Below are 27,739 nucleotides of genomic sequence, written 5' to 3'. Positions count from 1 at the left end.
CCTTGTCTCCACTCGCCACCTGCAACCACACCTGCCAAGAGACACGTCACACGCACACCGTGTTGTCAATCGCTCATCACTAAGGTGCTAGCCCACCGACATCTCAAAGTGTTGGAGAGTTGTGTTGCACGGTTGCCTTTAAAAAACTATGTAATAATACTATGACCTAGTTGCAACATAGTTTTAGCTTTTCCTTAATTAATTTTTTATCATGCCTTGGAGTGTTCTTTGCTTTATTTCTAGACCATAAAATATGCATATTTTGCTTAGCTTGGTAGAAGTTGATTATGTAATGGGTTTCTCTCTGCTCGCGTGAAGTAGGAGTTGCTTTTTTTTTTTGCGAAAGAAATAGGAGTTGCTTACTTAGCAAATAAGGAATTAGAGGAGAAAAGAGTTAAAAGTTGATCATGAGGCCCCACGAGGAGTAAGATGCTGGCCAGCTATGGTCTGAGATGACAATATAACTAGCTTGGGCTGGTTAAGCAGTGAATTTTGTAGAATCAGTATTACCACCTAATAAACCTAATAACGTACTTACCAGTTATACCACATATATCTAGGCTTAGTGTTGAGCCGAGTATCATGTTGTGAACGGTTCACCTTGTGGATTTAAATTTCACACATCTTTAAGCTAGCTAGGGGTAGCCAAGTAAAATGCTGGTAGCCTGACCATCACGACCATTTACTGGGTGTATACGCCAAATGTGAGAAATGTTGAGGCGATGAGTTATGGACCCATGAGTCATATATATGGGAGATATGGACTCGTCCTTGTGTGGGAAAGTTATACACCCTTGCAAGATTATCAATTATTTTAAAACGTTGTGCTCTCGGTTATGGGCAAGATCATTATTTTTGGCCTCAATGTACAGCTGTCGAGATGAAAGGACTCATGGACGATCGAGTTGCACCCTTATGCTCTTGTTCATGTATATGATTAATTATTCCTAGCTTATGCGATGACTATTGTATATTGCAAATCTATGGTACATGATCATCTTCACTTTATGCTTCAAATGCGTTTATGCAACTCAATTGCTATCGCGTTAATGCTTGTTCATGTGTATTATTTTGGATAAGTCATGCAGAGTACATTTCTTGTGCTCAAGCTGTCGTTGCTAAGTTGTTTCATGTGACAACTCCCCCTACCCCCGCCCCCCCAACACACACCCAGCCCCAACCCCCACAGGTGTAGTAAACTAGTTGAGTTTTGTAAGTAATAACTTCTGGTGAACTATGCAATTTGCATGTGGATAGCACAATGGTGCTATTTTACGGACTAATGGATAAATAGTGTTAATAATATGATCAATGGATGATAACTTGATTTAGTGAAGATAATTAGAGAGTCCTTGCATATTTGACTTTGTCCTAAAATAAATTGATCCCTAGTTGAGATCAAGAAGTGGCTATCACTTATTGCTTGTAAAACTAGAGTCAAAGCTATGGAGCTCCGTATTTTAACATTGCTTTGTATGCATCTCGTCTTGTAGCACCAATTCGACACTCAAAAAATGAACTTGTTGTCTAGATCCCTCTGCATTGCTACATCCTTCATTAAGGTTTTTCTTACACAAAAAATAATTTCCATCATACATTTCTCAAATGAATTGCTTAAAACAGAATAACAAACTCCCAATGAAGCACACAGTGCCTGAAGTTTAATTTATCAATGATATGAGAGGACCATTGTCCTCCCAACTAAGACAACAGATTACCAATTCTTTTGAAGGTAGAATTGGGCATGCACTTAGTAAGCTTACATGTTCATGCACAACATATATAGGGCGCTACCAATTTTAGTTCGACCACACGTGAAATAAACCTCTTTTGTTCCCAGTATAGATTATATGCCGCTCCTCGTCATACAATAGTGTTGTGACATCCTGAAGAGCCTCATGAAGAATACTTCGACTATTTGTCATGTTATTGCCGCTTTCCTTTCGTGTAGCAATTGCCAGGTCTACATCATCACAAGGGTTGATCTTCCATACAGACTCTCCATTGAAGGTGTTGAATATGTTGATTGATCCAATAGAAGAAAATTCTGAATATAATAAATTCAACAACCTTATTGCACTTCTAATTGCTGAAATGAAATTGACATCTGCTAGTAGAAACATGAAAAGAAGATTACCTCGGTGTATATTAATACCCTGTCTGGACTTCTCTATATGCTTCCTTGAATAAATCATTGCATAGTTATTATCCCTAGTAACATATGTGTCCGAATCGATGCAGTCATTGTCCTTATAATTTCCAGGCACCTCATTGTCTTCAAGTAATACCACTTGCTCATCATGAGAGTTACAAGATGCAATAAGAATATTTTTATTGAACCTCAGCAATAACCGTTTTGCATTTAGGTCATAGACTGATAAGAGCTTCTGATGCTTATTAGTTTGTTCGATGAGGTTCACATCGTCATCATTCCAAATCTGGACAGAGACCACCATGTTAGGACCATGCAAAAGAAAGTAGAAGTAAGAAAGATTAGAAACAGATGAGGTACTTAACACACATTAATCATGTGTATTGTTTCTTTGCCCTCTTCTTTCATAAGTATAATATCCTGACATATCCAAATTAGCTCAAATCCACTTGGAGGCACCGCATAGTTGATTTTTTTCAGCACTGCCCAGTTTTCAGTTGACAATACTTCGATTGGGGAAGATAGGTCTCGGTCAACATATATGCAACAATCAGAATGCCAGGCCTGCCAAACAGTGTGCAACAGTTCATAACGATTGGAATATTAATTGTATGAGTACTGTACCTTAACTGATCATCATATATAAGATGAATGCTGTGAGATGGTCCAAACCTGCTTGGTGTTACAAATAGGCCGTCCTTGTTCGTAAAGTAATGGACAATATTATAGTTATTCATCTCATGAACATTGCACACAGTGTAAAAGTTGAAAATTATTAGTGCTTGTCTAAGCTTTCGCTGCTATCAAATGGATGGAAATGGTTACTAGCTAGCACTGCTATACTTACGATGTACTGTATGGAACTACTGCTATGTTGCTGTCATAAAAAAAAGACAGGAATGCGTGAAGTAACTGGAAATATTTGAACTCCATTATCCGAGTGGCCATTACATCTTCTAATGCTTCTACAACACAGTATTAGAAATCATTGCAATTATAAATTACTCTCAAAATAATTAGGAATAAGTACTCACGAGTACGACTGTAGTTTAAAAGTGTATTATTATAGTGCAGTCCATAAAATATAAATATACTTTATCATCTTAATCACATAGGAATTAGTATTTCAAAAGATGACATAAATGTTGTATGATATTTCATACTCTAATGGGAGTGCTCTCGTTTGGTAGCCAATTCCATGCCTCGTCAAAGCAACAATAATAATGGAGTCGTTGATTTTATTATAGAATACAAGCTTAATACGTTCACCAAGATTGTTGAAGTACCATATCTGCCCGTCTCTTCCTGTCAAGACCGTTATACGCCATTTCAGCACCGGTAAGAAACTAGACAAAGTTAATAGTAAGTAAATCCAAAATGTTCTTGATAAAGAATTCCACATACTATATGGAGCAATGGAACTGTTCTTGGTGTGCCGAAATGCCATGCAAACTCCAGACGAAGCAACTACAAAAATGAAATCATTTGCTGCAGTAATTCCAGTAATTGAAGTTGTCGTCCCTAAAGGGCGGTGCTCCATGCCATCGTGGACAAAAAAATGTTCCTGCGAAAGAGGGTAAACATATGTCAACATCAAAATATAACTTAATCCTGAAAAGGAGACGCAGTCTCTATATGCATCTATATGGAAGCATGTAAATCAAAAGTCTATTGAATGCTTATATACATGCTCAACCCTAGGCCCTCTATAGGGAGAAGATAGAGAACCCCTTTGATCATCAGTGGGCTAACATGCATATATAGGGAGAGGATAAAGGTGGATTCAGAGATAATATATAAGTGGACGAATATAGTATGATATACTTACCATTTATATCGTGTACAGATATTGCAGCATATATATGCATATACAATTGTGTAATACTCAGCTTAAACTAGTACTTGTATAGTACCAGCAAGCTTTTTCTTCAAGGGGAAAAAAATCACAAGTGCTACACTGTTCCACTCTCTATGCATAGCCTCCTTTATCTTGAATAAAGCGAACAAAAGTTTCTGGCTAAAACATTTGTACTTCTCTTACCTTTTGACCTTGAAATACGTACGTACATTGATACTGATCTACCGATCGATGCCAAAATAAAATCAGTGGCGGAGGGTGGACCAAAACCAAGGAGGGGCAAATTGAAAAAAATATTGCTGCTCCTAGCTATCAAAGCTTTTAAGATATGACTATATATAGCTGTGTTCTATAAACATCTATGAGATTACACTCTACCAAAGCTAGAATTAATAACTACCAAAGCAGAGAGGAAGGGGGGCGGAGGCCCAGTTTCGCCTCCATGAGCCTCCACCCCTAAATAAAATGATGATACCCAACCCAAGGACACAAAAATCGACAATTTCAGGTTAGTCGGGCCAGTACATAACAAGTGTTTGAAGTGTTAACCGGGCAAAATGTCCAGATGCATCAAGCATGATACTAACAAAAACTTCCCTGTGAACAGTTCCCGGTCATCTCTCGGCATCTCGCAGTGTGTCATCGATCAGTATCTCATGCACTGCGTGCGCTCGCGAGGCATTCCTACGTATAATCGCATGGCTATATGGACTATGGTCGATCTACCGTACGTCTACGGATCTGTCATCTATATATGCGTCTGAGAGACAACAACGCCAAGTACGGCCGGCCGGGACTTGCAGGATGGGATGTAAATGGTCGTCTCTATATATCTAGCTCCTCTTACCTCCGGCTTGAAGCGCCGGAACTTCTCGGTACAGAAGTTCACGTCCGGGCGGGGCGGCATCCGGCCGCGCAGTTGGCCGATCTCGCGGCACATCAGCTTGCGCGCGGTGTTGCGGCCGCCCAGAAGCTCCCGGTGCAGCACCCTTCCATTTGACGCGGGCACGGGGCGGGAGGAACGTGCACGGCTGCCGTCGGAGCCGACGACCCGCCACCATTTGTCATTGACATCCTCGACCTCGACGGCGCCGCCTTCATGGCGCTGCGCGTTCCTGCGTCTTCCCATTGCCTAGCTTCTCTCGCAGTAGTCGCAAGGTGTGAGTCGGGTCCGGACTCGGGATTGCGGCGCGGGTCAGTGGCGGCTGTGGATGGTTGGGGAGCGATTATTCCTAGGGTTCCGGCGTGAGTGTGTGTGTGTGAGAGAGAGGGGAATATATACATATGGGTGTCCGGTTTAGGCAATCAGCAAGTAGGGCTCGAGAGTGGGCTGGATATCTGTCACCAATTGAAAATCTGAAGAAAAAGCGGCCCGCTGTCGGCGTGCGTCAAAACGGGCAGCTGATGTCACCGGTTGGTCAATCGATGTCTAGTCTGAGCGCCTAGGAAGTCAGACTGTCCATTGAAAATTTGAACAGCTTTCCTGCAGTAGTAAACCTGGCAGGATCGGGTTCGCACCCACCTCGATGTCACAGGTGATGACGTGAGTGTTCATTGCTGACCTATGGCAGCAGCCCAGGTTTTGACTTTGCAGATGCATGTGCGTGATTACGAGCTGATTGCTGCTGGCAACATAAGTGCTGACACTACGGGAAACACTAGATTTGCCTAGAGCTTTGAGGTTTGCCGAGAGCGTTCTATCGGGCTCTCGGCAAACACGAAATTTGCCAACCGTTATTCTCGGCGAAGAAATACTCTCGGTAAATAGGTCTTTGCCGAGAGTATAACTCTCGGCATAGGCAGACCCTCGGCATAGTGGACTCTTTGCCGAGAGCCTAGATAGAGCTCTCTGCAAAGAGCCTGACGGGGTTAACACCGTTTCCTTTGCCGAGAGCAACGTTAGGCTCTCGGTAAACTTGTGCCTGTGCCGAGAGCCAGGGCTCAGCTCTCGGCAAAGAGGTGTATTTGCCGAGAGCTAGGGCAAGGGCTCTCGGCAAACTTCCTTTTTTTAATCTACCAAACTTTTTCTCTGACCTTCCTACACCTACTGTGACAACATGTCAAAGTATGGATTAGTTTGTAGACATTTTGCTATATTTCTTGCTTTTTTCGTTTAAGTGAGTTTGTTGAAAAATATTGGTAAGAACTTCAAGTGCATGAAATCACGCGTTTCTATGCACGAAATGTCGATATTCATGGTACTTACGCTAATTCAAGGCCGTGTGCACGAAAACACCCTAGCTCTCGCACGTTTCATTCGCGAACCCTGACTTTTGAGACGGTGCGGAATATGTTTTAAATTATAGAAAATCCAAACGAGTTCAAAAATTCGCAAAACTTTGTGAGGTGTCATAACATCTCATGTGTAGCTTGTGGTAAAATTTTGAGAAAGTTTCGTGCACGGCGTCACGTCGGACCCTGAGAAACCCTCAAAAAAAATTTATTACTTTGCCGAGAGCCCTCCTGCCAGCTCTCGGCAAAGACCTTTTCTAGAAAAAAAATTAAATTTCTTTGCCGAGAGCTTGGTCAGGTAGCTCTCGGCAAAATCGCCGTCATCCGTCAACAGCCGTAACGGCTACTTTTCTTTGCCGAGAGCTAGGTTTGGCTCTCGGCAAAGCCTTTGCCGAGAGTTAGGTTTGGCTCTCGGCAAAGCCTTTGCCGAGAGCCAGATGAATGACTCTCGGCAAAGACCTCTTTGCCGATAAAAAAAATGTGTCGATAGGCCTTTGCCAAGAGCTACTCTCGGCAAAGGCTTTGCCGAGAGCAAGACTGCCTTTGCCGAGCGTCTGAGGCTCTCGGCAAAGCCCCTGTATGCAGTAGTGTGATGAGTACTCGTAGTTTTTTTTTGGAAAGATGATAAGAAGGGAAGAATTTTTATGTAGATACAAGGCACATTTTGCAAAAAAAGAGCAAAACCGTCCGTGCATATATAACAACACGAGGTTTTTTCAAACTGTTCTGACGAACCTGCTTGATCGCCACCCCTTTGCTATCCTAGGCTGTACTGTTTACATGATTAATCCAAGGAAGCAACGCTGCTTTGGCGTTTTAGCCTACCTATGCTCTGCGTGTCCTACGTTCCTCCTCTCTCCGCTTGAACCAGTGCTTAAGTTGAGTCTCAGTCTGATTCAGGTTATGGTGGGAGAAACATCTGTGTTTCCAGTAAAATACCAGGTTCTCGCTTCCTCTTTGATCGCATATATGCCATGCATCTCCATCACTGTGTGGCTTGCTTGCTTGAAATTTGAATTGTTGTTATTGCGCTCCCAGCCTCCTCATATTTGCCAGATTGTTAGCTAGGGCTATGGCCAATGATGACCTTGTTCCCGGTCTTGTCGCCCCGCTGTCACCTGCTGTGTTATTAGCCCAAGGAACCATATTTATGTGGTCTCATCATCAAGCCTTCAGTGAGAAGGTAGGAGGGATATCCTCCCTGCCTAGACTGCTACGGTGCTACAGCTCCCCAAATCCACCCGCCTTGCGAAGACGCATTTCTAGCTGGAAAAGGTGTGTCATGGTCTCAAGGTTTCTAAAGCATAGTTGACAGAAATACTTATTTGGTCACTCTCTTATTAGGCCATGCATCCGCTACCGTTCTATTATTTCTTCAGTTGTGCATGGACGGCTGTAGGAAGATTTGCGGGAGCCTCTCCATGCAGCTACTTCGATGTCCAGAAGGAGGCCTCGCATGCATTGCCTACACTACTGGAATCTCGCGCTTTACCTAGTGTCCAGGGCACTCGGCAAACGCTAAAAAACACACGACAAACCGTTTACCAAGTGCCACACTCGGCAAAGCCAAGACGGCACAAAATTTAACGGTAAAGTAGGCTTTGCCGAGTGTCTTTTTTCGGACACTCGGCAAAGCCTTTGCCGAGTGCTAGTTTGACACACGGTAAAAAAAGTAGCCATCACGGCCAAGCTAATGGACCGAAGCGGTTTCCGAGTGTCCGGGTATCATACACTCGGCAAAGACATTTTTCTAAAAAAATAAAATTCTAGGTTTGCCGAATTCTAGGTGGCCAACAAATGCTGCGTTGAATAGAGCTTTATCATCTTCATCGACGGGAATGAAGTTGCAGGCCTTTCCATGGACAATATGTCTCACCCGAAGCAAGCCAAAGCCATCTAAATCTCAGCACTTGGCCGATGAGGTCCATGTTAAAATTGTTGAGTCCCCCTCTAATGCCCCACACCATTGGTGGTGGGAGGTGTTGGGCTGTCCCACCATATAGAGGATGATCATGAGCCCAACAAAGCATCCCAAATGTATCTCATAGACCTAGTTTATGTGAGTCGCTGATTTTGGTTGCAATCAACGGTGGAGATTGATCCTTGCAAAGAATTAAAAATCACAAACCCTAGCCTCCATTGTTTCAGCTTCTACTGAGAGAGAGAGAGAGAGATCAGAACACAAGAATACGACAACATGAGAGAAGAGAGAAAGAAGGAGAAGCAAATATGGCCAGATTTGGTAGCTCTGGATTGTCATCTTTAAGTCGGTGATTGGAGGCTCAAATATGATTTGTTAATCTCACTCACTTATTAATCTGTTCAGTTGGTTTGTGAATCGGTTGAGTAGGAGCACCGTATTGTGGAAGGGGTTTTGTCAAATTAGGTTACAACAATTTTAGGATAGAGCAATTTTGGTAGATGATTGTTTTGGGTGGTGAAGGGAGTCTGCTTGAGCTGAGACTTGGTCAATGGTTAGGGGACTCTGATAGGTCGAGATGGTGGACTAGAGAGGGGTGAATAGTCCTTTATGTCAACTAACCAAAACAAATGTAAAATTTAAAACTATTCAGTCTAGCCAAGACTACACCCTTCTATCTAATTTCATAAGACCTTACAAAAGATATCCTAATTGAGCAACTAAGGTGCCAGGCTAGGTAGAGCTGACCTGCATAATTCTAGTTTATAAGATCACATAAACCTAATGCAACTAGTACTCAAGCAACCAGAGAGCTCCTACACATGCTAGTATGCAAAGTGCATAAAGTCTAAGCTCACTAGCTTGCACTACTCAATAGCAGGGCTAGCTACACAAGCCAAACTAGAGAGCTCAATAATTACTTAGCTACACAAAGTAAGCAATATATCTGGCAAGGCTACGGAAATCCAACTAGTGACTCAAGAGCGCTACAACTATGCTACACCACCAAGCTCTACACAAGAGCAAAGCAACAACACTAGCACAATATGAATGAGTAAATATAAGCTTGTGTCAAGAGTAAGAAAACCAAGGGAGTAGGTGGTTGCCAACCGCCTACTCCCCGTTGAGGCAAGCCCAAGGTTGTCGCCCTCTTGCTAGTGGTGCCACCGGTCACACTCTCCCATATGAAGTGCTCACCACAAGCTCTAGCACTTGTGAAAGGTCCTTGTTTGGTTTTGGTAATTGAGTGACAACTTAGGTGGACTAATAGTGTTTATGTGAGATACACAGGAGATTAGTCCACAGGTGATGTGATGATGGATGAGCTCATTGCATATGAGACATGACATGGAGTCATGTGACCAAGGTGGAGAAGATCAAGATGAGGCTTGGCTCGATGGACCGGTTGCAAGAGTGAAGGGCAAGTCGAAGGCTTTGAAGCGAGGGACCGCGTGTGACGGTGAAGCTTGAGCAAGACTTGGCGCCGATGGACCGAGGCAACGGTGAAGAGCAAGTGAGGTCAAGATCGATGAACCAATACGGTCACGTGATGATATGAAGTGGATCATATCATTTGGTGATTGGTTGGTGCATGTGTTGCATCAACATTGGAGTGGATGGAATGGAAAGCGCAAGGCAAAGGTATAACCTAGGGCTTTTCCATTTCACCGGTCATAGGTGTGTAGAGAAGTTTATGACCGGATTTAGGATAGATGGCCGTACTATCAAGAGGGGCAAACTTGTTTGCATATCGGTCATCTAGTGCCACTTGAGCGATCTAACTTTGCATACGTGTTAGGGAGTGGCGTGGCAAGTTGAGAGGCTAACTCATTTGGAAAAATGTTTGTGAAAATGCTAACACACTTGTAGTTTTGTGGTGGACAATTGTTGGTGTTAGCACATTTTCAAAGGAGGTGGAGTTCCTAGGGTTGAGAGAGGTGTGGGTTTCTGAGAAAATTAAGTGCATATTTTCTATTGCGCCGGTGGGAAATTTGGAGAAGTCATGAGAAACACTCACCGGACGCTCTGCGCGGAGGCACCGGACGCTAGCCTTTAGCGTCCGGTGTGCTGTCGGGTGTAGCAGAGTGCACCGGACGCACCGAAGTGAGTCCGGTGCTCAGCGTCCGGTGTAAGGGCGGTTTGACGACCCTCTCTGCGCATGAGTCCGGTGAGCACCGAACGCTCAGGGTGCGTTCGGTGGCTCGCGTCCGGTGACCGTGCGAGTTTGCGGAGCTCTCTGCGCACGGATCCGGTGTGCACCGGACGCGTCCGGTGTGGACTAGTTGAGCGTCCGGTGGTGCTGTGCAGGCGCGCGTGCGCAGTAGCCGTTGGCGGCAACGGTCGACTTCAAACGGCTAGTGACACGTGGCGGTTAGCTGAGCACCGGACGATGGGTGTTGAGCGTCCGGTGGCTCCTGTGAGCGTCCGGTGCCCACGTGTTTTGCCCAGTAAAGGGACAACGGCTAGTTTAGCCCTTGGGGCTATAAATAGAAGTGGTGGCCGGCCTTGGCTGGTGCTGAGCACCCTTGGGACTTAGTGTCCATGCTTGGGGAGTGCTAGTAAAGCCTCTAACTCACATATGCTTGATAGTGATCATCCGATTGTGTGAGTGAGCAATTCTAGTGCGTTGCATTGAGAGATTGCATCGAGTGGCACTAGGTGTTCGTGTTGCAAGCCGGTGGTGCTTGTTACTTTTGGAGGTTTCCACCTCCTAGATGGCTTGGTGGCTTGTGACTCCGTCGAAGCACGCAAGGAGATTGTGCGGTGCTCCGGAGAGGAGATTGTGAAGGGTACGGTGCTCACCCCGCGGGGATCGCGAAGAGCAACTCTAGTGGATTGCTTGTGGCTTAGAAGATCCACATCTTGAGAGTGGATGTGCGGCACCCGCTAAGGGTTTGGCTTTGGAATGCCAATTAGCTCGTGATCCATCAAGTGGGTGTATCGCCACAACGAGGACGTAGCTTGGTGGCAACCAAGTGAACCTCGGTAAAAATCACCGTGTCAACATTGTCTACTTTTCTCGGTGTTTTGCTTTCGCTATACACGAGCTTGTATTTACTTTCTTTATATACTTGTGCTTGTGTAGTTGTTCTTGTAATTAGTTAGCTTGTGTAGCTTGCTAGTTACCTTCTTGCTTGTGTAGCTAGAAGTAGTTCCCTTGCGTGACTAATTTGGTTTGTGTAACCTTGTTAGTCACATTGCTTAGTTTGTGTAGCTAAGTAAGTTGCGCTCTCTAATTTGGCATTAGTTGCCTTGTTATTGAGCTTGCTAGTGAGCTTAGGCTTTGTGCGCTTTGCCTCACTAGTTTGAGTAGGAGCTCCCCCAGTTTGCAAAGTACTAGTTGCATAGGTTTGTGTGACCTTGCTCCTAGAATTGGTTAGGTGAGCTCTTGCTAAGGTAGCACCTTGTTTGCTTGTTTAGGATCTTTTCAAGGTGCTAGAGAACTTAGATAGAGGGGTGTAGTCTTGGCTAGACCGATAGTTTTAATTCGGCATTTGTTTCGGTTAGCCGGCGTAATATTTTTTAGAAAGGACTATTCACCCCCCCTCTAGTCCGCCATCTCGACCCTTCAACTTGGCATAACCAGAGTATTTTATGCTCTTCACACCTCTCTCAACTAGAGTTGCTCCTTGTGTCTCCCATGAGATGAGCACAACACCCCTCATAAAGCTCTTTTTTCGAAGCACTACACAAGCTTCTTGTGGGATTCATGATGGAGATCACACCACCAAGCCGTCTAGAAGGTGGCAACCTCAAAGAGTAATAAGAATCACCGGCTTGCAACTCGATCACCTATTGCCAACACATGCAATCTTCTCATCAATGCAACACACTAGAATCACTCACTCACAATCGGATGCAATCACTATATGTGCAAGTGGGTTGGACGGCTTCGAAGCACTCGCAAATAAGTCACAAAGACCACCAAGGTCCTGAATAGCCAAAGAACACTTCTATTTATACCCCTAAAGGCAACAAAACATTTGGCCAAAAGATGCACATATGCGTAGCTTCAGACCCTTGCGTCAGGGTGTGACGGTCTCACATCACGCCACGTGTCCTAATAACCATAGTCGACCATTGGAGACTCAATGACTACCTACTGCATAGAACCATCTGGGTCCAATGGTCTACATGTAGCGTCAGACCGAACTGTGCCCATGGTCTGACACCCCTCAAAAATGATACCGAGAGCACCTAAGAGTAGTAGATTGGCTCAGACCAAGTCTGATGCTAGCTGTCAGACTAAAGGCCACGGTCCAACGCCTCTCTGCACTGCACCATTGTGCGTCATAAATCCATCCACTGATGGATAGTGTGTATGACCAGTCCCGCCGTCCGAGGCACTCCCACACTAGGGTTCAATGCTCCCACATCCTTCCTACACGTAGCGTTCGAGGCTCCCACGCCCTTCTTGTCACGCTCAGGCAACCATCGGACTCGACCTTAACTGGTCTGATTCTCTAAGGACAAGGTTCGACTCTCACAGAGCGCTATGCACCTCTGTTTGCTGTAGGCATTGGATTGTCCTACGTGTAGGGTACGACACCCCTAGGCTCAGGGTCCGACACCCACATAAAACATCGCCTTGCTTCTTTCTTCCAACCCTTTACAAATATGCCATCTCCAAAGTGTCCCAAATAGTTGTGCATGTGAGTTAGCATTTTCACAAATATTTTTAAAGGATCTTCACTTCTCTTACCATGCCACTTGATCCTAGCAACGTATACAAAGTTAGATTGCTCAAATGGCACTAGGTGACCATTAGCAAACAAGTTTGTTTCTCTTGATAGTACAGACATCAATTCTAAACCTAGTCATGTACTTCTCTATACACCTTTGAGCTATGAAATAAAATGTCCTATAAGTTATACCTTTGCCTTATGCATTGCATTTCATCGCCTCCATTGTTGATGCCACACAAGCACCAACCTCCATCAACAAATGATATGATCCACTCTATGTTATCATGTGAACTTTGGTTCATCAATCTCAACATCACTTGCTCTTCATTGTTGCCCTTGTTGAAAGGTCCTAATATGGCTAGAGGGGGGGGTGAATAGCCTATTTAAAAATTCTACAAACTCACTAGAGCAAGAGGTTAGTAAATAACAAAGCGAAGCTTTTTGCTCTAGCTCTAATGGGGTGTTTGCAAGCCACTTATCCAACAATTCTAGTTGATATAATCACTAGGCACACAAAAGCTATGTCACTACTTACACTAGAAAGCTACCTAAAGTTTCTATATAAGTAAGTAAGCTACTCTAGTTTGCGGGAATGTAAAAGAGATGGTTTGAACTTTATACCGCTGCGTAGAGGGGATGAACCAATCAATAATATGAAGTCCAATCACCGGGAGAAATCCAATGAACAATCACAATGGAGACACACAATTTTTCTCCCGAGGTTCACGTGCTTGCCGACACGCTACGTCCCCGTTGTGTCGACCAACACTTGGTGGTTCGGTGGCTAAGAGGTGTAGCACGAACCTCGTCCTCACTAGGACACCACAAGAACCTACCCACAAGTGAGGTAACTCAATGACACGAGCAATCCACTAGAGTTACCTTTTGGCTCTCCGCCGGGGAAGGTACAAAACCCCTCACAATCACCGGGAGATGGCCACGAACAATCACCAACTCGTGCCAAAGCTCCTCTGCTGCTCCAAGCCGTCTAGGTGGCGGCAACCACCAAGAGTAACAAGAAAACCGCAGCTAAAACGATCCCCAAGTGCCACTAGATGCAATCACTCAAGCAAATGCACTTGGAATCACTCCCAATCTCACAAAGATGTATAATCTATGAAGGAGATGAGTGGGAGGTGTTTGCTTAGGCTCACAAGGATGTTATGTATGCTAGAATGCCAAGAGTGTGAGCCCCAAGCCGGCCAAACACGTATTTATAACCCCTCAAGCAAATAGAGCCGTTGGCTCTTTCACTGGGCAAACTGCGGGGTCACCGGACGCTCTTAAAGGGGCACCGGACGCTCAATACCAGCGTCCGGTGCTCCAACGTCAGCCACGTGTCACGCTCGTGTCAGAATCTAACGGTCACCTGCAGTGCACCGGACGCTGAGCAAGTGAGCACCGGACAGTCCGGTGCACACCGGACTCATGCGCAGAGAGCTTCGCAAACTTGCAGGGTCACCGGACGCAAGCCACCGGACGCACCCTTAGCGTCCGGTGCTCACCGGACCCATGCGCAGAGAGGGTCGCAAAACGCCCGCACACCGGACGCTAACCACCGGACGCTCAAGCCAGCGTCCGGTGCCTATCGTCCGGTGCCTTACCCTAGCTGGACCAGGCACTGTCTGCACCGGACGCTCAGACACAGCGTCCGGTGCGCCAGAAGCCAGCGTCCGGTGAGTGTTTTCTCAGCGAGAAACACTCCCGCGACTTCTCCAAATTTCCCACCGGCGCAATAGAAAATATGCACTTCATTTTCTCCAAATTTCCCATCCTCTCTCTACCTTTCAAACTCCACCTCCTTCTCAAAGTGTGCCAACACCACAAAAGTGTAAACCAACTTGTGCACGAGTGTTAGCATTTTCACAACCATTTTCTTCGAAGGAGTTAAGTTAGCTCTCTAGGTTCTAAATGCATGCACATGAACAATGACACCTAGTGGCACTTGATAACCGCTTAGCCAAAGAATTCCCCTCTTTATAGTACGGCTATCTATCCTAAATGTGATCACACCCTCTATGGTGTCTTGATCACCAAAACCAAAACCCTAAGCAATACCTTTGCCTTGATCTCCATAGGGTTTTGTTTTTCTCTTTCTTCTTTTTAAAGTTGAGCACTTGATCATCTTGTGGTCGTCACCATCATCACCATGATCATCACTTGCTCCATCACTTGGCATGTACCAACCTCATTAAATCTACACACACTTAGTATAGAGGTTAGTATTAGGGTTTCATCAATTATCCAAAACCAAACTAGGGCTTTCACTTGTCCATCTGCACCAAATCCTCGCCCAAGCTTCTTCGCCACATGCGGTGCATTGCTCCAAAGCATTCGACTTTCCCTTCACATTTGCAACCAGTCCATCACAACCAAGCCATGTCTTAACCTTCTCCACCTAGCCACATGACACCATGTCATATCTCATATATGATAAGCCCCTTCATCACAACTAGTTGAGCTCTGCAACAAATCTAAGCCACTCCATTACTATGTATCAAATAGCTCACGCTAGTGTACCTATGGCTAATCACCTGTCTATCTCAATATAAATACATATCTATCATGGATCTATATGTCTACCAAAATCTACATGTCTTGATTGTTAATTAAGATATTGAACTGATAGTAGATGTCCACCTAACAATTCATCACCAGATGTGAGATTAATTTTTGCAATGTTTCTACCCTTTTATCCCAACACTAGGAGGTCATGACCAAGTTGATGGAAGACCACCTGACCCAACCATTCTCCTTCAAAATCAAGTGGCAAGGGAGCCCTCGGATCTAGCAAAGACCTCTTCTCTCTCTTTTTTCTCTTGATCTGTTGTGCGGTTGCCACCATGACTTTTCTGCCTTTCCCACCTTGGATAGGTGTAGCCACCATCAAGTGCTCTATGTCTCTTCTTATCTCACCTTCTCTTCGAGGTCCAGCGAGGGCAGCCTAGAGCAGAAACAATATTGTATAGTGTAGCGAGTGAGCAATGTGGTAGATCCATGGTTGGAGAGCACCATTGCTACTCTTACGCCCGTTTCTTTTCCTCTTTTTCCAAATAGATTCCTTTTCTCATTAGTTTTGTTCATAGTACTCTGTTTATTAGATTTTTGTTATTACATAAATTTATTCATAATGTCTTTTCTTGATTTTGTGTTAAAAATTATCTATAAAATTTTTGTATGATAAACTTGTAGATATAAGCTATGCTCATAAATTTGCGCACATGGTTTGTTGTCATAAATTTGCGCAAAAAATTTTTTGGCAAAATTATTTTATATAAAGCCTAGCTTGTTAATAGTTCCCATTTTTATATAATTGTTGTACCTAATTTCATAATGTGAATTTTATGTTATAAAAATGATGTGCAGAAATCATTATTTATTTAAACATGTGTCATACAAGTTTTTGTAAATACTTTATGTGTATACAGAGTTTTGCACATAATGTATATATATAACTTGTGTTCTATAAGTTTGTGCTATATAAGTTTTCTATAAATAATTTTGTGTATATAAATTATTCTAAATAATTTTATGCATATCCTTGCATATAGCTTATTATATAAATTTTTACATATAACTTAGACTGCAGACATGTAGCTAAACGAACATCGAAGTGTGGAAAGAGAAAATGTCCTCAGATGCTAATCACAAAATAAAACCAGTCTGCATAGATGAGCACATCACATATTTAGGTGGATAAACGGACTTGCCCAGAGATTGGACTAACTTCTAATGCATCACTGAGGAATACATGCTCTTAAGTAACAAGAATTTGTGTATGAGGAAGTTCATACATGACCTCATGGAACTATGCCGTTGCCATGTATTCCTTGAATTCATATTGTGCATGGCGAGACGCTTCGAGTTATAGGTTTCCTATAATGTTCTCTTGCAGTTTGCAAGCTTTGTTGCAATGACAGTTGAGTATCTTAGATCTTGGTTGTGCTGCATTGCAAATTGTTTTCTTGAAATTAGTTGAACATTGGTGATGATCCTTGCAGCACTGGCCTTGTAAGGGCATGTTTGAAACATTGATCTTGGTAAGCCTAGAGTCTTGCTTGCTAATTAAGATCGTCTTACTAATATTTTCTCCCTCTCAATGAAACCATGTGCTTAGGGTGCTTAGGCATGTTAGCAGATAAATTGTTAGTACAACTCAAGCTATGCTACAACATCCTTTTTATTTTGTTATTTAGATATTTTAATGCTATATGTCTAGCAAACTAATGGTTTCACTTTACACCCCATGTTAAAACCAGCTCTTTGATCTCCTATTAAATTTCCGTGATAATAGAGTATGAGACATTGACACATCCAATTAATCACTTGCTTCTATATATACATTGGCACATCTCATTAATTCTTACAAAAATAATAGATTAAGCATATAGTCCTCCAATTGTGGACCTAAATCACACATTATGACTTATAAAGTATAGTATAGACATTTTTCTCAAGGATATATATAAGACAATAGTCATTCTAATAGATAGAATGGATAGTTCATGATACTTCTATGGATATCTAGATCAAATGGAGAGTACGGGATGAGTGAGCTTGTATATATACAATGCACTATGTACCATTTTATTTTGACAACACATGAACAATGCTATTCCCAGTATGGATTCTAAGCTGCTCTTCATCTGCATAAAATAATGCAATGCCATTATCAAGAGATTCATAGTTAAATACTTTCATTAATATTTTTCATATTGTTCACCACCCTTTCTTGTACAACTATGATATTTATTTCATCACAAGGGTTTTATATTTACAATGGACTTTTCCATTAAAGATGTTGCATATATATGTTCATTGTGGAAGAAGTTGATCACACGTTGATAAGAACTGAAAATTTGCTTTAAGTATGAGAAGTTTGAGATACCTTTCCAATCAGTTCCACCCTCACTTGGCTTCTTTATATAATTCCTTGATTTTTTTAATATATTCTCATCCTAATTAATCAATTTTGTTGACACTCCAGTTTTCTCCTTTTTGAGAATACTACTTTTGAAAAGTAGTTTTTGAATGTATATGCAACAATCAGTGTGTGCTAGACCTAGCAATAGTGCTATAACAACAAAAAGCATTTCCATAGGCAAACAATCCTAGAAAATGGTCTCTGATTAAGGCCTGTTTGGCATAGCTCCACCAAGCCAAAAAGTAAATCTAGATCTAGGGTTCCACCAGTCGACGTGGCCGGTGGAGATAGAGGTGTTTGGTACTGTTCCACCTCCCTCTCCGTCTCACTACAATCCTGGGCCCACATGTCAGGAGGCATAATATAATAAAATGAATAAATAAGAAGGACGTTCTTCCTCTCACATCTCATGGCCGCTCGGAGATTGGCTCGAGCATGTCTCGGCCGGGCATGAGCGAGGGTGTGGCCATGGTGGCCAGCGGCATGGGAGGTGACCTCACGGGTTTAACTATAAAGTTTTAGATGATATCGAGCACTATAAATTTGGCATAGGGTGTGTCTCCATCTAGGATTGTTTGAAATTGTCAAGAAAATGAATCTAATATCAAATTAAAATGAATATTTGAGATTATAAATGATTTCAAATAAAATCTTGTCAACTAGAAAGTTATAGATCATGTGAACCACTATAACTTTGGTATTGAGCATGTCAAGATTTGAAGTCATTTGAAATTCTTAAATTTAAACTTATAAATTTGAGAACTTAAAACATATATTTGACTCTCTAAATAAATTCAAATAAAAAAGTATCAACTACAAAGTTGTAGATCGCACCGACATGTACAAGTTCGGTGTAGGCTATGTGAAAGCATCTAGGATCCTATTTGGGTTTTGTTAATTAATGACAATGCTTGCCAACTAACATTTCATGTGAGATGTGAAGGTTAATGATGTGTAGCCCACAAGGGTGCTTTGAGCTAACATGAATATCATGATGGAAGATGGCATGGATGAAGGGTGAATGACTCAAGGCAAAGATAAAATATAGGGTTAGTCATAAGGTTATTAGGTGATAAAATATGACCGGAGTGGTAGGCTAGATAGTCGTAATGGATACATCATTAATAATATTGAAACTAATATTGATATTCATCATAAAAATTACTTTTAAATAGTTTTATTATGCGCATATTTTTCTGACAGTCAAATATTCTATTATTTCTAAAAACAAAATATGAAATAGAATTATATACATCGGTTCTAGCATCCCTATCAGAAATGGATGTGAATACATATATCTATAATCTAATATTAAAAACCAAATTTCACTTCATATAATTTTTAATTCTTCAGCCCAACCCCACGGTCCCCGCTTGTTCAGCCCACAACCCCACTCACCCTCTCCCCCGTCTCTCCTGCATGGTGCCCTTCTCACATAGCGTTTGAATACTCTGACTAAAGTTTAGTCTCTATCACATCGGATGTTTAAACACTAATTAGAAATATTAGACATATATGGAGGCTAATTTGCGAGACCTAGGATTAAGTCTAATTAGCCGACAATGTAGTGCTACAGTAAACATATGCTAATTATGGATTAATTAGGTTTAATAGGTTCGTCTGCCTAGCTAATTAGTTTGCTCCTGTGCAATTAGTCTTATAGTTAGCTCATATTTAGTTCTTCTAGTTAGTATCCAAACATGCGACCAGACATGGATAAACTTTAGCCGAGCGGGCTTATCACTCTTCTCGGTTCCCTCTCTTGCCTCGCTAGCTCTTCCGCCATGCTATTATTTAAGTCTGCTATAGCAGCTATTATTTGACGTAGCAGTCCACATAGCGGCTCAAATCCAAAACATAACTAGTTCATTCTTAATTTAAGATATATTTGATCGTGAATCAACTCTTCAAATACAATTAGATTCTATTTACACTATTTAAGTTATACGTTTATTAGTCTATCATTAGTTTGTATTCAGTTGATTTGTTAATATGTAAAAAAATTTACACATATACCTAAATTATATGAGATTATCAGATAATATTATTTGAACTTAACGTACGTGCTATATGTAGCGCCCGCTGTCTGCTATGCAGATGACATTGATCTATACTCACGATTTGTGTTTCTCTGAGCTAGAACAACTCGTATAGACGATCATACGATATTTGAATCCAAGCCATATTGCCGTTTGCTAGTCCATATTCAAAATTTTATTATATATATCATATATACGGACAAAACTGGCAACTGACATCCACTTCCATCGTGCTGCTTCGGCCCACCCCCGCTTGGCACCAACACGAACGGCCCACCAAACGAAACTGCCGATCCACCGCGCGCGCGCGCGCGCGCCACACGTCAACCAGGAGTCCAAGGCGCGCTCGTCATGTTCCGCCCGGCCCTGCCGTGCCGCGCCAACCGTGCCGCGCCCCCCACGACCGCGTCCAACTCCAAGCACAAAGCCCACCACCCCCGTGTCACGTCACGTCGTCGCACACGTAGCCGCGCGAGCCGCGAGCGCGGACCGCCCCTAGCTAGCTAGCTAGCTCACCATCATCGACGCCAGCAAAAGCAACCGCGCGCGCACGACGCCGTCACGCCAAGGCGATCCAAGGCGGCGAGCCGGCGACTAGCTCTGTCGTCGTCGTCGTCGCGAGCGCCAGCTGCAGCGACGACGACGACGACGACCATGCCGCGCGCGAGCGAGACCGCGGGCACGGGCACGGACCACCTGTGGGCGAAGGCGGCCGAGCTGGAGCGGGACTTCGCCGGGTACAAGCGCCGGCTCGCCGAGAGGAGGGCGCAGGCGCAGCACGCCGTCGCGGAGGCCGCGGGTCGTCGCGCCGGTGGCGGCGGCGAGGAGGACGACCGCGCTGGGGACGCGGCCGGCAGGGGGAGAAGGTACGAGGAGTACGTGAGGAGGAGGGACGAGCGGCTGCGCCAGGAGTGGCGCGCGCGCATGGAGCGCAAGGAGGCCGAGGTGCAGGCTCTCTGGGCGCGCCTGGACCGCAGCCGGCGTGGCGGCGGCGGCGATGATGACCATGACGGCGGCGAGCTCGCGGCAGCAGCCACCAGGCACGCCAGAGAGGTAAGCTCTCGAAAATGCGTTCAAACGCCTCTTTCTTTCTTTGGCTTCCTTCCTTGCAGCTGCAGCTCACATGGAATCGTTTTCCAATCATACGGCCGGTGCCCGGCGTTTTCTTGCATTTTCTTGTGGCAATTTTGTTCTGAGGATTCTTCACAGCAAATGACAATTTGCCGCTTCATTCATGTCTTTGCTCGAGAATATTTGTTTGTGTAACACCTTTTCGGAAGATGCAACTAACAACTATCACGTTTCCTCCCGCGCTGCTGAATCCTTGCGCTGTAGGCATGCTTTTGTGCCTTTCTTGTGATCCATTGATCAATTAGTTGAACTATCGTACTTACACAAACCTTTTGGCCAAGAGGCTCAGCATGTTCCACGCCTTCTACGTCTTTTTAGTTGATCTATCATGGCCATCCACTGAAAACTTAGCTAACAGCATACAGCAGGTACTTTCTATCTTATGACCATCAAAATTGTGGTCACAATAGAGCTTGTTTGGATCCACCTAGCTAATAACTTTAGCCAGCTAAAAGTTTTTCTAGCTAAATTTTAGTTGGGGCATTTGGATCCTCCAGCTAATAGACTCAGTTAAACTTTAGAGCATCTCCAAGAGCCTTTCCAAATCTCACTCTCTAAATCATCATTTAGCGAGTCATTTACATAAAAGTTGCTTTTTATATCTTTTCACTCTCCAACAGTTTTGCTAAATCTCATACACACTCTAGAGAGTTATTTTTGTCTTCTATATTTGGCTAGCGAAAATTCCAGAATAGACAATGGCTATATTTAGATGACCATTTAAAGAAGCTGTTGGAGGATAATTTTTTTTATCAAAATCTCTATTCTTAGTATTTGGGAAGAATATAGAGAGTCTCTTAGAGATGCTCTTAGCTTAGCTGGTCTTTTAGCTAGGCTATTTAGATCCTTAGCTGTTAAATTTAGCCCGCTAATGTTTAGTTGGTGGATTCAAACAGGATTCATTCGAATTCTCGAAAAAACATTTTCTTGTTTCAAGTGTAAGTGTCGATCGAGTGCTAAAAAGTTCTGCCTAAAACAACTACTGTTTTCAGGATCAAGTTAAGCTGCCGGAGAAGCCCGGGAACTTGGTGGTGAAAGTGAAGCCATCCACCCCCGTCACGCCACGTGGCAACCCGGGTCACCCGCCGTCCACGAAGCTGGCACGGCCCCGGACCAGTGTGCCGTCGTCGCTGGCGGCAGGCAGCCCGGGCCTGAGGCTATCCACCCCCGACCCCAGGCGGCGTCCGTCGCACCTGCACCGGGTGCAGCCGCAGCCGCAGGCGCAAGCGCAACCACCAGCCACGCCACGGAAGGAGAATAACAGGCCGCCGCCGCCGTCCGTCGCGTTGGCCGCCGCGGCATCACAGGCGGCCACGCCTAGGCCGAGGACGACGACGATGATGTCACGGAGCAGGAGCATGTTCAAGGACCGCGGCTGCTCCTCCGTCCCCGTCGGCGGTGAGAGTCCCAGGCCACCGCGGTTCCAGTTCCAGCCCCCTCGGTCGAGCTACGACGGTGCCAGTGCAAGCAGCAACCTCAAAGAACTGACTCCGTCGCCGCGCGCCAACGACGCCATAGCCCTGGTGCGGAGCAGTTCCTGTTCCAGGGAGCAGACGGTTGTCGCTGATCGCAGGAAGGCATCTGCCGTCGCTCCCGAGCCGTTTCTTGTTAAAAGATCAGGCAACGACATCGAACCCACGCCAGCGCCTCCGGTGGTTCCGAAGGACCTGCCTTACAGCGGCGAGATTACTCCGGCCGGTGGTGCAAAGGCTGACAACAAAAGCAACCAACAAGAATATGTCGATCAATCTTCAGACAAGTTCGGGAGTGAAGAGATTACCGGAGACTCTGACACCGAGCCGAGCTACGTGTACATCAAGAAGGACAGTGACGAGCAGATCCCGAGGCCTCCTCAGGCATCGGCTGGTGTCGGGACATGTCCAGGGCCTCAGCCACGATCTGACACTGACAATAAGGAGGACAGCGACAATGTCGAGGACACCATGGAATCAACCGGCAGCAATGAGGTCGCCGGAGAAACTCCAGCAGCTGGCGCAGACGACGAAGAGCTCCGAAGGGAGAGCTCTGAATCTCTGTACTCAAACGTTCAGTCTTCCTTCTCCACAAGATCTGAGCTCGACACATCGGTCACCGGCTCCCCGTTCCCCAGCGCCACTGAGCAATCGCCGGAATCCAACACTTCGCCATGGACAGGGAAGAAGAGCACGGAAGTGGAAGTTGCCGAGAAGCGGCCACCAACCCCGACCACCCCGAGGAGCAGTGTGCAGTCACCGATGGACGCCGTCAACGGGCTCAAGCGGCTGCTAACCTTCGGCAAGAGAAACGGCAAGGCCAGCGAGGCGGCGGCGCCGGCAGCTGTTGAGCGCGCTCTGCGTTCCGTGACACCTGCTCCTCCGGCGACGGCGGGTGATGATGGCAGCGTCAGCGGAGAGTGCCCGGCAGGCGGTTCGGCCAAGCTGACAGTGGACTCCTCAGAATATCTGGACAACAGTTATGTCATCTCTCCACACGGTAATTCTTCTACCTCATCTGGTAAGCGAGCAGCATTCGGACTAAAGCAGCTGTGGCTTTTGACCTCTTTGATTGGCTTTTGGCTTTTGCAAAAGCAAAAGCAGGTTCAAAAACCCAACCAAAGGAGGCCAAAGAAGCACTGTGCATAATAGATTCAGATGCTGTTTGTCTGAACAAGTGATCCTCTGCATTTGGATAGTAGCTGAATATTTTTCCATGGTTAAACATTATACTCAGCAGAGAGTAACTGGATAACTGGACGCCATACTTACCAATTATTACCACCACTGCACACAAACTCTAGGCTGCCAGTTTTCCTATTCCATTTGGTGATCCTCTGCTATAAGAAACAAGAAATGCCTGTGTCTGTTCCAAACTAGGAAAACAGGGTAGAAGATTGTGATGCTCCCATTTGTCATATTTTTCTACTGGCAACAAAGCTTATGTATTGTAAATTGTAATGTTGTGCAGTTGGGTCCTTGCAAAGCATTGGGTCATCTTACCCTGCGAGTTCTGAACTGAAGGAACCTGTTCTGCACGCGAAATCACCAAGAGGTTCTTCCTTCACGATTTTGGCATGCATCGTGAACAGATCCAGTTATTTCACTGACACCCTAACTGTGGCCTCTTTTTTTGTTTCGTGATTGCAGTGCATCGATCGTTCTTCTCGTTTTCATCGTTCAAGTCTAGAGCAAATTGATGCTGAACACTGGCTTAGGCGGTTGCTGTGCATTTCAGATTCAAGGGTTTTTGTTGCTGTCTTCGCATCTAAAACTTCCTGGATCACGTGATACGGCAGTTAGTGATATTTGAAATTTATTCGTTTACAGCTCGGCTGACGACAAAATAATTGGTCCTAAACCTGGATACTGTGCCATGTTTAAACTTTGATTCCATGATACTTCTACAAGATACATAAACAAGGATTCAAGGAATGCCATTTCTAACATTTGGTTTTGCTGAACTTTTGGAAATTGACTACCAATTACTTCAAAACATTATATTAAACCCATAAAGTTGTGTAATAGATTTTCCTTTTACCTAGTTTTATAATATAGAGTTAAATCATTCGACGAAGGTCCATTAACTTGCGAGAGGATTTCAATGAGGTTCATGAACTTTCAAAAGTGAATTTTGGATCCATAGTTTTTCATGCTTATTACTAGGCTCCATGGAGCAGCTGTTGCCACCGGCCAGGTGATCGCCGGAAAGAAAAAACCGTGTGGCTGCAGGACTTTGGCGCGATGGTGAGTCTTATTCTTATTACTTGTGTTCTTAACAAAACGCCGACCGAAGAATCGTCGGTAGTGCTAGCGCCCGGACGTTCGACCCTGCTAGCGTCCGGACGCTCGTGCTGCTACCTTGTCTGTGTGCTCGCCTGCAACCCTTCCGCTCCCCACACACACGCACATGAGCTTAGCTTCCATCAGGACACCCCTCGCACACCTGACATGCTCCAACCTCCCCCCCCCCCAACTCCACCTCATCCCAATCCCCATCTGTTCGCCTTGCCCCTGCAGGAGTACCCCCATCCCATCGTGCCCCCCGACGATGGCCTCCAAGCATGCCACATGCCATATCCACCGGCTCGCCGCTCCCTACTTCTCGATGGCCCCTGACTCTCAAAACAACTTGAAACATGTGCAATATGAAACTCGAGTGCAACATACATCTCAAAGAAATGAAACATCTAGAATATGTACTTGCAACATATGTGAAACACATATGCAACATCCAAAAAAGAACACTTGCAACTTGAAAACACTTGCTGCAACAGAAGATTGGAACAGAAAAAATATTTTGGAACATACTGTTGCAACATATATGTGGAACATATACAATATCCATATAAAAAATGCTTCAACAATACGTCTGGGACATCTGAAACACTCGAAACATCCTATTGCAATATGCCTCTGAAAATAATTGCAACATATACAACATCCTCTGATCTACTATTACAACATCTATATGATTCAACTGCAACTTACCTTTGAACCTTTTGAAACAATTGAAATATACAATTATAACATATGGTGGGAGAGAAATCCCTAGCGTAGGGAGCACCACGGGCTGTCAGATCTGTGGGCATTGGGGGCTCCCGGTGGGGGAGGATGCCGGTGTGAGGGGAGGGGCGCCACCAGGGTGGGTGAAGGAGCCGCCCGGGGTGGTTGGAGTAGGACGCCGGTGTGGGTGAAGAAGCCGCTGGATCTGCGACCATGTCAAAGTCGCGCTCATCCCCGCACCAAAGTTGAGGCCGGAGGTGACCGCGCGGAGAAGAGAAAGGAGCCACCGGGGTTGACCGTGTAGATCATAGCTCGCGCTCGCGCCGAAGCCACCTCCACACTGGAGCAGGAGAAGGGAGAGGGAAGCAACGAGGCGTACAACTCGGGCGACACGCGTGGGGGCAGAGGTGTGGCTTTTTAGAGAAGCGTTGTGGCACATACGCATGGAGATGCCATGGCGCACGAAGGGAACGGAAGGAAGGAAGGGAGCGGAAGGAACGAGCGGTTACGGGAAGAGTCCGGAAGGAACAGGTAGGTGCGGGCAAGAGGCGTTCGTCCGTTCCGGACGTCTTAAGTAGAGCATTACCGAAGAATCGTGGCAAGCCTAAGTGCATGTATAACGTGCTGTGGGGCTAGCTTATTTGCTTGGCTGATAAGATATGATTAAAAGTATTGTTTGCAGATTTGTTGTGAGAAAAAAATATTATTAAATGACTGACATATTCGGTAAATAAGCTCAAATAAACAAGCTAGTCTTCTATATCCTGACATTTTTCATTTAGAAAAAAAGAAAAAAAAAAGACTCTCGCGAACAGCTATCAATGAGGAGAGCGAGCGAGCTCATCGTCTCACGAGAAGACGGTAGTGGCACCGCCAACTCAAGTCATGGCAAAGTTAAACCGTTGAATTTATTATGGGCTAGGCTCTTTTAGATTTAATCAATAAACTTTATGGTGTGTAACTGTGGACAATATGAGTTGTATCAAATTAGACTTTCAAGAGTCCTTAACTTATATGGTGGGAGTTATTCTACTTAAATTGAGAAATTAAGAAAAGAACAAAATCATGACGTGGCGTGGCAGGCAAGCAGCAGACGAGGTGTGGTGTGGTTGTGTTAATTTTTAGCACCCACTAACTACAGGAGTTTTAACTCACCTTTGCGGGTGTTTCAACTCATTACTAAGGGAGTTTCAACTCTGAGTTAAACCCTTCAAATACTCATCTCCTCAGCCGCCAATTGAGAGTCCCTTCTCCTCCTTCGTTCCACTCCAGCCACAAAAATAAATAGGAGACTCTGATCTCTTTGGTAGAACGAGAGAGAATAACTCAGAACATAATTTCGCAGCAAAAAGAAGGTATTTCCATCTCGTAAATTCCCATCTCGTAACTCCGCGCGCACGGAGGAGCGAGAGGGTAGGTGCTTCCGAAGCCCTTGCCGTTCGAGACCTTGCACGGAGGATCGATAATTAGGTTTTTGGGGAGCGTCATCGCGACTGGCTAAACCGTCGCTACCGTTCATGGTCGTGTTTCGAGCGCCGTCATCGTCCTCCTCACGCGAACGCGAGCAGATTTCTCCTTTCCGATGGAGAGATCATCTTTATTGTCTACATCATGGAAGTTGGACAAGGATCGGGATCCTCGGAGCATATGAGAGGGTATGATCTGTTCATCTTCCTGCTATGTTTCGTCTTTCAGATCGTACATGTTTCAGTAGTTCATCCATGTTGTTTCGCGTTCTGCCCTGAGTATGTTTCATATGTTCAATCTTATAGTTTCTGTTTATATCCTGTGTCTGTTTCTGCTATAAGATATATGCTCTGTCTGCTTGTTTCGTTGGTTCAGTCAAGTCGTTTCGTATGCCTATCTGTTTTACTAGTTTTGTTTCATCGTTTCATATGTTGTCTCATGTTTATCACTATTATGAAATATATGTCTTGCTTTGTTATTATGTTTCATATATTATGCTTCCATACTTTTAATAATCATATGTTTCACATGTTAATACATGTTCTATATTGCTATGAACATGTTTAATATCATAATTTCTATGACTAATAATCTTTTATACGTCATCATCATAATGTTAATTTATGGAATTAAAATGATATAAAAATTGTCTATTTATCTAACATAAACATGGTTTGTCCGCAACCTTTGCATGTGCTCTGGTGACACAATTATGTAAGCATCGTTTATTCCCATCCATTGTGTGTCTTAGACTTCTGGTGTCACATATTTGCATGTGTTTAGGACAATGTTTTGATTAAATATTGAGAATATAAATCATAAATAACTTTTAAGTCGTTGAGTTTGGAAATT

At 44.5% G+C, this 27,739-nt stretch overlaps 1 protein-coding gene across 1 annotated transcript; it reads left to right on the top strand.

Annotated features, from left to right (window-relative positions):
* LOC8065455 (mediator of DNA damage checkpoint protein 1) lies at positions 19,809-24,361 on the top strand. The gene is made up of 4 exons (XM_021449097.1): positions 19,809-20,864; positions 21,935-23,414; positions 23,886-23,969; positions 24,065-24,361. Exons 1-4 carry the CDS (start codon positions 20,466-20,468, stop codon positions 24,112-24,114), a joined length of 2,013 nt encoding a protein of 670 aa, XP_021304772.1. The 5' UTR covers positions 19,809-20,465; the 3' UTR covers positions 24,115-24,361.

Source organism: Sorghum bicolor, chromosome 10 (genome assembly GCF_000003195.3).
Source record: "Sorghum bicolor cultivar BTx623 chromosome 10, Sorghum_bicolor_NCBIv3, whole genome shotgun sequence".
Taxonomy (NCBI): Eukaryota; Viridiplantae; Streptophyta; class Magnoliopsida; order Poales; family Poaceae; genus Sorghum; species Sorghum bicolor.
Note: the sequence above shows the minus strand (reverse complement) of the source record. Positions and strands in the feature narration are given on the sequence as shown.